The 12,403-nt window shown below is 39.3% G+C and overlaps 1 protein-coding gene across 1 annotated transcript; it reads right to left on the reverse strand.

The window, feature by feature from the left end:
- Positions 1–678: 678 nt before the first annotated feature.
- Positions 679–9,145, reverse strand: LOC136267896 (uncharacterized). The gene is made up of 10 exons (XM_066063073.1): positions 8,939–9,145; positions 4,582–4,692; positions 4,435–4,527; positions 3,774–3,920; positions 3,528–3,725; positions 2,741–2,887; positions 2,492–2,689; positions 1,195–1,341; positions 937–1,143; positions 679–879 (listed from the first exon to the last, which is right to left on the reverse strand). The coding sequence occupies exons 1-10, from the start codon at positions 9,143–9,145 to the stop codon at positions 802–804; spliced, it is 1,533 nt and encodes a 510-aa protein (XP_065919145.1). The 3' UTR covers positions 679–801.
- Positions 9,146–12,403: the final 3,258 nt, after the last annotated feature.

The following is a 12,403-nucleotide window of genomic DNA, read 5'->3' on the forward strand; positions in this document are numbered from 1 at the left end:
TTACTAGTGAAGGGTGAACAACTAACCATTCCATTAAGTGAGCAACATGAAGTTGTTCAAAAGATTTTGTGGTAATGGACACTTTTTTTGGAGATTAGCTATACCATGGTAGCTTTACAAAGAAAGAGATAACTAACCAGCCAAAACTAGATATATGTAGCTCTGCAAAAAATGCTTCTGTCTGGTGATAAGCCTTAAGTTGTTCAGAACATGCAGCCAGTAATACGTGGTGCGTGTGCTGTACCATTCTTCTGTGGATATTTAGATACAGGGAATTTATAACTATATGCACTTAGGAATGCAAGTGCCTAAAAAAAACTGGATGAGACCGTGGGTTCTACCCTGACAAGAAAGTAAGTCAATCAATGGTCAGGGAAGTAGAATGCAATCTGTAAATACAATGCTTCAACCAAGTGTGTGGAAAGGTAGGTGGGAAAACCTGTACTACTATGAAAATGATTAAAGTAAAAAATTGTCACCATTTTGTCCCAACTCTTGTAGATACAGGGGACAATCAGCAGCTAAAAATCTTGCAAGAGTTGTGCAAGGAAAGGATCTTTTAATATGCACCAAAAACTTACAAATTTGCAAGAATTAGGTGCAAGATTAGTAAGATTCCTTCAATTACTAGTTTGTCAGTAAAAGTATACCAGATTTTAGTTATATCGTTTAGCCAACTAAAAATAAAAATGCCAATAGCTAGCATATAAATTTTCATACAATAGCAAATACAATATTCCAGTTCACACAGAAAAAAATAAAAAAGGTAAACATTTCAGTCCACCAACTCAAGTAAGAGTTTTAAATCACAAAGCTGATAGCCAACATAGCAACAATGGCTAACAAATGGGAAACAATTGCAGCAGCTCCACCTGTTCCCTACAACCAACAAACCACATCATCACAAACATTTTAGGGAAATGTTAAGTCACTCACAGAATTTCTAATAGTGGGTACTTGGCTAACACTGAGAACAGAGTACGTTGGTTGTGGAGTGGGTGAAGCTACAACAGATGCCATCCACAGTAGCCGAGTGCGATCATCAACTGGACATTTATCAGAGAAACATTCAGGACTATTTCTTTCACAAGTTATAGACAAGGCAACCTCTATCCAAAGTTCGTATCTGATTCCATTAACAACCTATACAAATAAAGAACTTAATATACTGCATTTTATTAAGACAAATAATACCTGTTGTGTTCCATTCAATATACTAACCACCACTTGCTTGTTGATAGAATGGCTCATTTCTGTAATCTGATTAGCAGCAGCACATGCAGCTCCACGTACACGTGGATCAGTGAAATTTTGTATAATCATCTTTCCTCCAGGTGGTGTCTAAAAAGTGTATGAACCAGTGATACAATTACGTAGCAGAATCACATCAATTACGTACATAATGCAATGATAAGGAAGAAGATTTTTAAACTAAAATAAACAGTATTATATGGTATACAATTCTCCTTACCAGAAGAACTTCTGTTTATTGAGATGGCACTTTACCAGAAATCTCTACCAAAGTGGTTTGACTTTGCTAATAATCCTGAGTCATGGCCACAGTGGAAGAGGTTTTATTGAGCTACTGGAATAGATTGCGACAGTTCAGAGTAGTTCTCATGAGTGATGTGACAAGTGATCTTCTGACCTCAGCAATGAGCAAAAGATTAGGCCACAACATTTAATAAGTTAGTTTCTTATTACCACTCATGTTACTGCTTTATAAAAGTAAGTAAGATCAAGTGTGACCCACAAAGTACAGAAACCTATAAAGTGATAACCTGTTGTACTGATAAACAATGGAAAGTGTGTATATGCGTATAGAGGCCTACTTAAAGTTTATGTCAGGGAACTTAGGGAAAGCACTTTTCTACTCAGTCTAACAAATTCCATGTTGAGAAAAGCTGAGAGGAAGTCATTATAATTTCCAGGCAAAGAGCTCATATTTGCTGATACCCTATACAGGGCACCCACATCCCCAGCTAGCATATTCTGCTGATATTAAGTATCATATCAAACTGAAATGTTGCTGGTCATTTACAATCTTCCTGTCACTGAGCAGCATTTGTTTGAGTCACAGTATGAAGATGGCAGGACCTGCTGGCAGCTTAAGAGGTCTTGCCAATCAGTTAGGCCAAGCACCAAGTTTAGCACACACTTGTGGCCCACCAACCGCTTGCAGTCAAGCTTGAAAGGCTCATCAATATGCATGATGTGATCTCAAATTTTGCACAACACATTATATATACATACTTGACAAGATTCCCCATGTACACCAGGAATTACTAAGTGGGTTAATTACTCTGTATAGCACTAGAGCAAGGAAAAAATTATACTTTGGACTCGCAATCCATAAGTCCACACTTTAACCCTTACTCCAGCTACATGGCCTATTGCTAGGTTAATGGAAACGGTTGTACATTTCAAATTACTTATATAATAGAGGTGTACAGCATGCATCCTTTATCTATGAGTGACAACAGTCACTTACCACACTGTGGATTTGGCTAACACTGAGAACACTGTATGTTGGCTGTGGAGCAGGGGAAGCTACAACAGATGTCATCCACAGCATCCGAGTACGATCATCAATCGGACAATCACTAACAAAACATTCTGGACTGTTTCTATCACAAATCATAGACAGGGCAAGCTCTATCACCAGATCATATTTAAGTCCATTAACCACCTGTACAAAGTAATAAATTGTTATATTCTCATGTTTTAATAGTCTGATTACCTGGTATGTCCCATTTAGCACACTAACCACAACTTGTTTGTAAGCAGTATTACTCCTTGCTGTGATCCACATAGCTGTGGCACATGCTGCACCAAGTATACGTGGATCAGTGAAGTTTCGTATAATCATTTTGCCTCCTCCACTACCCTATATTGAATAATGTTGTACCAAACATTTGTATTGTAGTATGATCGCTGCTCTGTAATAATTAACTGACTGACAGCCATTGTATTCTAGACTGGATATCATGACATGAATCCGAGGAGTGATTCTACATGTTATTGCTTTAGTTTCATTATAATATATAATATAATGACATGTATTAGAATAGTGGACACAACTAACTGAATGTTAAATAGTAATAGTTAAACATTCATAAATAGGTGTCTTTAAAGACTTAAACTGTCAACAATTATCATAGTAGGGCTAAGGTAATTGTTACCCACTGATGTTGAAGGTGCGAGTGTTTAAGTCTTTTGGACGATGGCATGCATGCATGGAGTAAGTTAGGAGTGTGTATGTATTAAGAGATATAAGCTTCAAGTGAGTTTATTATTGTTAATGTTGTGTGATGACACTAGCCTTTTTACTATAGTTAAGCATGCTAGCAGGCTGACTAGAAATCAAGTTTTAGCTATTCAAAAATTGATATTGGTGATTCTGATAGGGTTTTCTGCTAGATTATTTTATAGTTGTAACATGAGCACAAGTGGTCTGCCTGATGTGTCTATCCGAGGGCCAAGGATACATATGTATCTCTTATTCACAGATTTTATATGTCACTTACTCCATTGTGGATTAGGCTAACACTGAGAATGGTGTAGGTTGGTTGTGGAGTAGGGGAAGCTACAACAGATGTCGTCCACAGCATCTGAGTACGATCATCAATTGGACAATCATTTGCAAAACATTCAGGACTGTTTCTATCACAAGTTGTAGATAAGGCGACCTCTATCACAAGATCATATTTAAGCCCATTAACCACCTGTACAAAAACATAATTACTTAATGTAAGGTATAGTAGTCTGGGTACCTGGTATGTTCCATTTAGCACACTAACCACCACTTGTTTGTACACAGAATTACTCATTTCTGTAATCCGATTAGCAGCAGCACATGCTGCACCAAGTACACGTGGATCAGTGAAATTTTGTATAATCATCTTGCTTCCCCCACCACCCTATAGAGTAATGGGAATAGCACAATAGTTACAAGTATGAGATGTTGGACATGCTAGAAACTTTTGTTCACTGTGATAACTTTACAAGTCTTTGCATTCTCCTATTAACTGGACAGAGCACTGTGGGGCGAGCCTGAGGAGTGACACTATGTATGACTCTTTTACTATACATACAGGGCATGTAATGGGGCAACTGAAGGTTTAATATTTTCTCTATGTTAGGCATTTAAATATCTTGTGTTGTATTCTATGCCATCCACTTACTGTGGGAACAATATAACATAAACCATGTGATCAGCACTGTATTCTATACCATGAAGTTTTTGAAGTGTTTCCTTATGATTTTTGTTGTAATATTTTGTGTATGAACAGTAGCATGAATCTTCTCAGAGTACGGAACTCCTTTAGGCTTGCCCCCAACAATGCTGTGATATGAATGCATATATACATAAATGTCCCATATATTACCAAACACCTATTCTACATATGCAAAATGCTAATTTAGTATTTTTACCAAGTTTGTTTCTCCAACCAGTGTGATATTACCAATGCTATATGTGGCTGGGGATCCACTGGATTCAAACACTTCAGCTCTCCATAACCTCAGCTATCACATATAACAAAGAGAACACTATGGATAACTTCATTTATAGTACCTTACTGTGCTGAGATCAACAGGACATTCACTGACTGTTGATGGCATATTGTCATTTAAACAAGTCAGTGCATCGGCCAGCTCAATGTTGAGACGATAGTTTATACCATTCACAACCTAGAAAAGGGAGAAAAGGACTATACAAGTATATATATATATATATATATATATAGCTATAGAGCAAACATTCAAACAATGGGTAACAAAGTTTGAGTATTACAATATCAGAAAATTGTTGTAGTTCATGTGTACTAAACATTAGCTACAGTAATAAAACTTTAAACTGTGTGTTTAAAATGTCACTACTAGGTAGCTACTACTGGAAAATGGACTGATCTCTTAACTACATGCAATGCAAACTTAGTCATAGATAGCTACACAGAAGATAACTATAGTGGATCACAACATAGCCTACATGCATGTAGGGCTTCTCAGTGACTTGGTATATTCAATGGGCCAGAGAAAGCTGTTAGGAAATTGGCTACTCCATTCTGGAGATATAGTCCCACTGCCCCAAATGCCAGCACCACCTGCAAGGCTTCCTGGGAAATCTCCCTCAGCCACTTTACATGGCTGTTTCATCAACTAACCATTGATGGGGTTGTATATTTAGTGCTATTTAAAAGTATAAAAATGTACACAACTACTTTAGCTCAAAGTTCAGCTGTGATTCCCCAACCTCTGGGTTGACAGGTCAACAAGGTGCCCTCTACTATCTGGAGCAAAAATATTGATTTTAGAGTGGTATGATGGTGGAACGGAACAGTGTTTTAGTATAATGTACCCATGTCAAGCCCTACTCCCACTTCTGAGGGTCCCCATATACCAACTGGGGATTTGATATCTATGACTTGTCCCACCCCTGGGACTTCTGAGAACAGCAGTTTGGCAAGGCATAGTCTTACTTTCCCCAACCTGAAACATGTGGTACAATGTTCTAGAAAAGTTACATGCCATACATTGCACAGTCACATGTCTCTATCAAGCTATACATGTTACATCTCCCTTGTTACAAAAAAGGAGTGCAATAAGTGGTAAAATAATTGGTAAAATAATCACAGCACTCAAAAGTGACAAGTTGTGCACTGTGTGCATGCATGCGAGTTACAGAAATGGGTCTGCATGATGAACTGGGATCTTAATATTTCTTTGCGAATGTTGAAGTGGTATAGCTTCATAAACTCCAGGGAGTTCAGCAACTGGTTCACTTGTATCACATATAATTGGTTGTCTAGGTAATTGTCAATACTTGCATTGATAGTTGCATTTGTTGCCAAATTCCTCAAATTTCTTCTGTTCCAGTGGTAGCATTGTCCTTGTGGTGCTACGATATTGTGAGAGTGAGGGTTTACATAAGTGACCTTGCAGGTTTCCATATTCCATCTTTCACTGCCACGAGTACTAGCTCTCCAATTCCAAGATGTTTCAATTGCATGTTGGTTACAGTATATTATTTTGTTGTTACATTGGACAAACTCTTTTCTGGGTATGGTTGTTTTAGGCTGATGCTAGTAGTGGTTACAAGTGTCTTTGTTTGCCTACCCATTAAACATTGGACAGGTAAACTTATATGGTATCTGATCATGGAGTGTTCCAATATAGTAGCAATGCTAAATGTGAGTCTCTTCTGTCATGGTAGCATTATTGTTGATGGCATCCAAGTGTTGTACTAAATACATTTCTACACATGTTGCAAGCCTTCACTAACCTCAAAATTAACAGAATAGAACTTTCCTTTGTGTTGGCACTGCATTATGACTTGGCCACATGCATTCAGCTACCAAAGGCAACTTAGCCTTTCATGTGATTACTGCAGTGGCACTGAGCTAAGATGGTAGTATTGCTTCTTGTATATAACATTACATTGTGCACCTGTATCTATAAAAGGATGTTCTCTCAGACTGGTGTTTTGAATAGACAATTCCAATCAGGTGTTCTGGCAGTTGTACAATGTACCATAACAATAAAAAGATCATCAGAAGTGTCAGAGCTATCATGTGCAACACCCTGAACTATGTGGTGGTGCTTTGTAAGGGGACAACTTCGGCAAGTTTTGGCAAAGTGGCTTTCCAGCCACAGTCACTGACATTCTACGCCACAGGCTGGACAGTTCGTCTGGCAGTGGTGTTGATTTCCATACTTTCCCGCTGGGGTTATAGTGGCTCACCTAGGACTTCTTGGTAAATTGGTTCCTTACCAGTAGTGTGTTGCAGCTTCATTTGCTCTACAAATGCTTTTTGTAGTCTTTTTAAAACAATCTCTTGTCACAAATAATCCTACATATGATGCAGCCATGAATTAAGCTATCCTTCAACTTGGAGAATTCACATACATGATTTGCCTTTTGTTTTGAGGTCTGCCACATACTGGTCAATACTTTCTCCATCCTGTTGGCTTCTTTTGTTAAACTTGTGTCTTTCCCATGTGACTGTTTTCAAGGATTACAGTAATGATCAAAGTTCTCCATCTCTATCTAAGCTACTGTATATGTGTTACATGACCCTAAAAAGGGTCTGGGGAAACTCAATACCATAATTTATAGTAGGAAACTATGCATGGTGGTACAAAACTTTGATGAATCTGCAAATAATTCATCTTGGCGAATTGTTGCATTTCATCATGGGTCACTACACAAGGCATATAGCTAACAAAGGAATACACTTAGGAGGAAAAAATTTTGGCGCAAATTAAAGCCAAATTCACCATTGTTTTATATCACCAAAGTTTTCTATATAAACTGGACCACTACGTAACTCACGTGCATTGTAAATTGATACTGTTCAGCATAACAGTCAACAGCTATTCATCATTGTTGTTTACTTCATTTTCCTTAAGGATACACTGCAATATAAAATACCTATATGTAACAGAAAGATTTTCTGTGGAAGTATTTCTTCCTGAAACAAACTCTTGATGGCAATATCTTGGCAAGGTCTCACACTTGAATATATTAACTGAGTGACAGAGGATGAAACCACTAAAGAAATATCCATATGTGGCACTTGGCCAATCAATGGTTTGTGTGATATCACTAATATGATATGGTGAAATTTCATTGGTGCTGCAAGCATTCCAGCAGCATTCAAACTTTTAGCATTGGGATTCCCATGCAGACCCTTTTAGGGGGTCAGGCAAATGCAAGAATAGGTAAGGGTCGGTCAGACCCCATGAAACAACTATTACTATCCCCACTGATACCTTAGAGTAGAGGACAGTATCCTACTCTCATGTACCCCTGTGTAAGGCAGTATTGTGAAGTTATGATGTAACAACAAGGTGTTGTGGTTTGTGACATACAAACAGCTGTAAAAATTAGCATTTTGCCACACTCACAATGCTCAGGGAAGCCGTATTTGTGAATGGCCTGGCAAGAAATGACTACACAGTTGTCTAAACCCATGAAGGTATGCTTGTAGTCAGTGAGAAATGTTGTGAGCTTGAGTTGGTTCGGTTGCTAGTGACATTGTTAGGAGAGCATTCAATTGATATTCTGTTCAATCATTAATTATACAAAGAGAAACGTACTTGGTTGGTGTCATAACTTTGCGGTACACCCTTTTACAGGGGTATATGAGAGTATAGGACACTCTCCTCAGTATATATATATATCCGAGTACTACAGTAAACTAGTGGACACCTTACCTGCCAGTGATCTCTCTTATCAAATAGAGTGATCACATGCACTATTATGCTAATATCCAGCAACATCTACTGGCTACTAGAGCTCAGAAGGAACATCATATGGTTCTTCAACATGACCTTCGCTTTCTGGGTTATTTGTTGATCTTATCTCCATTGAAATTGGTTGTTTAGGCCATTTTATGCCAGACACAATTAATTGCCCAAGTGGCTAATGCTTGTCAAGTGATGAAGAAAACTATAATGAGATCCCTGATTTTGCCGATGTTTGTGTTGCTGTATCCTCCCTTGTATAGGTCTATTGTCTTAATAAAATGATGCCTTTCATCACCTAGATTTGTTTTGTGTAATTGTGTGTTAATTTCTGTACAGTTATGTACAGTCACACAGACTGTGCCTTTACCGTAATTATAATCATGACATTGATGGGTGCATGATCTCACTTAGCTAGTGTCTCTTTCATACATGATCTTTATAAAGGCCAAATTCCAAAAAAAACAAAAAAAAACTGTTTTGGTTGATATTGACTTTTAAGTGCACACGAACTCTCGCCCTCACGGTTCTACCATATTAAACCATAGATATACTAACCCCAGGTTAGTATATCTATGGTTCCACACCAGGTAATATGGGGGCGTACCCCACTATTTTCAATCAAGCTATTTACTGTTCATTTACAATGACGTATGCACTCCGAGATGCACTCAGTTTACTTTACAATTACCTGTGTTGTTCCCGATACTATCCTGTACAGTATTAACTCCGGCAAATCAGACGATCTAACAGAATTTAGCTGCTGGACCGCGGCATTGGCAGCTGCTTGTACTCCCGGGTCGGTCAAATCATCGATAGCTTGTTCCCCTCCCAATAGTTGAGCTGACGAAACTGATAAAACCACTGCAAAGAAACTCGACAAAACTACTCCACTCATTTCTAGAATTTTTCAAGGCGCAACTGGTCTAGCGCCGCCCGCGACACTAATCATGGCGCATGCGGAGTCAGCTATTTTGTTGTATAATGACACTGAGCAGGTAACTCATTTTTTTTGTCAATCAAACATCTCATCTGACACAATGCATGCATCGTGAAATAGTAGCTAGCTATATTGATGTTTTTTCCCCTTTCATTGGCCATTCCTGTTGACTCAAGCGGTTGCTGTCAGACCTTCAGTGCTGGTCACAGTAGAGCAGTAATATTTATAGTTACCTTCAATGGTTTAGGCACTTTTGCTGATTGATTGATTTCTATTTTAACCTCTCAACAATCGGCAAAGCCATGGCTTTGTTGGAGTAGCAAAAACACATACAGTTACAAGGATAATGAAGAAAACAGGACAACACAATTTACAGCAACTGCAGAAAAACAAGAACAAAAGTGCTAACAATGTGAACAGTGTATAACATTGGTTGTGGAGTGGTTGAAGGTAAACCCTACCACAGCATCATATGATCAGTCTCAGTAGGTCACAACTTTACTTGAAGCATGTCCATGTCTCAGGTTGATAAACGTTCCTGTAATCTGACCAGCCTGCACATGTTGAATGATCCTGCAGCACCAAGTACTGTATATATACGTGAACCAGTACAATTTTATCTCTCAACATCCTGTTGAGTGCACCATAATGTGCCAGCAAAACGTTGATAGGTTTTAAAAGAATTTTGCATGTTGAGCCGCGACTAGCTATATGCTATTGACCTAAACTGATTTTCACACGATTCTTTCATAGCATTATGCAATAACAGGTCAAAGTTTGAAAGTGATAGCTTACTCCTCCTACATTGAGTTATGGTTCTTTAAAATCACAAATCTGGATGTGTGTGGAAGCCTTGTTTTGTCAAATCTGGTCAAATACATTTTAGTCTCTTAAGGTGGTGCACTGCAGGGGCGGAGAACAGTACTCAAAAGTGGGGGGGGGGAAGTCATGTGGGTTGGCTGTAAGTTACAAAGTGTTTTAAAATCATTAACTGTACCTTAGTGTGCTTTACACTCTACCATGCAAAGCGTGCCAATACTAAGGGGTCTGGAGGCATGCCCCCACAGGAAAATTTTGAGATTTGGATGTTTTGAGATTGAATCTGAGAGCATTTTCAGTGGAACATGTATACTTGAATAGGATACTGCTATGCAATGACTATCATTGAGACACTGTACAATTAGATACATCAGTAAATGAAGGCATTTCAGATAGACTCATGTTGTTGATCATAAGGGTTGTAGTGAAGACATATTGAATTAATTGCATATAGCAGGGCAAACTTATAATGATTCCGCTGAATGTTCTATTAGTGTAGTTAGGTGACTGCTCTATTAGTGAGTATATCGGTCTCGTGCCTCCCAGTGATTCATGCAGTGTTCCATACTTGCATAACCTTTAGCACAAATCCCAGTAAATAAAGGCAAAGTAAGTTGGCTAATGACTAAAGTAGTTGCTTTACTTTGGCAACTGGGAATTGGAAAAAGTGAGGGGGTACTGCCCCTCCACTTGTGGAAGTGGAGGGGGGCAGTTGCCCCCTCTATTTCTCCGCCCCTGGTGCACTGTAAGCACATTTTTCAAAGGACTGCAGGATTTTCTGCCAGTATTCCTTTACTCATATTTATTGTCTGTTTACCTTTGCTTATCAAAGCAGCATAACTGAGCACTTGTTCACTAGGCACAAATTAAATGTGAGGGGGTAAACAGGGTGGTGACTGGTTGATAAATGTGTAAAGCTCACTTAGAAAGCGAATGCACACTTTTTAGGGGGCAAAGTTTTATATGGCCCCAATGGCGGATCCAGGATGGGGCATTTGGGGCAAATGCCCCCCCCCCCCCCCTTCAAGAAATTGCATGCAAGATCGAGATACTCTAATAGAGCAGTCAATTACTCTAATAAAGCAGTCACAATGTTCATGAGGCAGTGCAGCTTACTTATGAAGCTATAAATAGGATTTTATTTTACATAACAGACGTGATATAATATATTTGGTAAAGGATAACTATAGATAGCTATTATTGTTGTGACCTTTTTTTTTTTTTTTTTTTTGCTCTTCAACTTTTTTCAGCAAGGTGCCCCCCCTCTTTCCAGACTCTGGATCCGCCCCTGGGCCCCTACCTCAGTTTATGTAGAGCACGAAATTTCCTGGCCATATAATCATCCACTCCATCATGTGCTTGCATGACTTCACTGGCTTTGGCCGAGCCGACCTTGGCTGCCTTCTGCTTCACCTTAGGTTAAGTATATTAAAGTCTCATTATGTTTATTAGGGGTAATCCAAAGGCTGCAGCACAAGTTATGTCGGACTTTGGCTTCAGTGCTGGACACTGTAAAGTTCCCATCCACTTACGCGAGCTCGCGTGGGTGGCTGGGACGGGTTAATTGTTCTCGTGATCACCAATACCTAAGGCCACAGCACAAGTCCGCTTTATGCAATAAACCGGCTTAGACGTAAACTCCACTCACGCGACTGCACGTGCTACTATTGGTTAACGCCCAGACTTTTGCGAGTAACGCCCATTTCTGTTCAGCTGATCTTCGATCTTCAGTCACAAGCAAAATGGCAAGTATGTTGGTATTGTAGATGCAAATTGCATGTAATAGTGCTGCGTGCCAGCATAGATAGCAGGGGTATATTATCTATGGTGCCATTGTGTTGTTGCAAAAGGCGATTTCCACGTAGGAGTTTTATTTCCTTATTAGGAGAATCCGCCATTTCTAGAGGCTATAATCCAAAAGCATCAGATACTTCAGGTATAAAAATGGCCTAGCAGCATGTATCAGCAAGGTACTGAGGATTTCCAAATCTTTGCAACACGTCTGAAACGCAAAGCTGAAAACGTGATCCACCACGTCACTTCCTGCCTTTTACCCATTCGACGGTTTAGATCCTTTAGACCGGACCAAAGGTTGTGAATCAACCAAGTCGCACTCGTGTGTCAGTATTTCACTGGTCGCATGGCGTGTTATAGGAATTTTAAATTTCACGTGATAGGCGCGTGCACGTGAATGCATTGCGCTTTAGTGTTGGAAATCCTCAGTAACAACGTACCCATGACTGCCCCCCGAGATCACGTGAGTTTACTTTGTAGGTCTAGCTCGATCATCCAAACACTGCATGATTGATCAGCTCCAGACAGCAACAATCAGCCTTCAAAGGTCCCACATGGTGCACGCTGATGCATGCTTTGTGTTGGCCAATATCCTACCCACTG

The sequence above is a fragment of the Dysidea avara genome, chromosome 10 (genome assembly GCF_963678975.1).
Source record: "Dysidea avara chromosome 10, odDysAvar1.4, whole genome shotgun sequence".
Lineage (NCBI taxonomy): Eukaryota > Metazoa > Porifera > Demospongiae > Dictyoceratida > Dysideidae > Dysidea > Dysidea avara.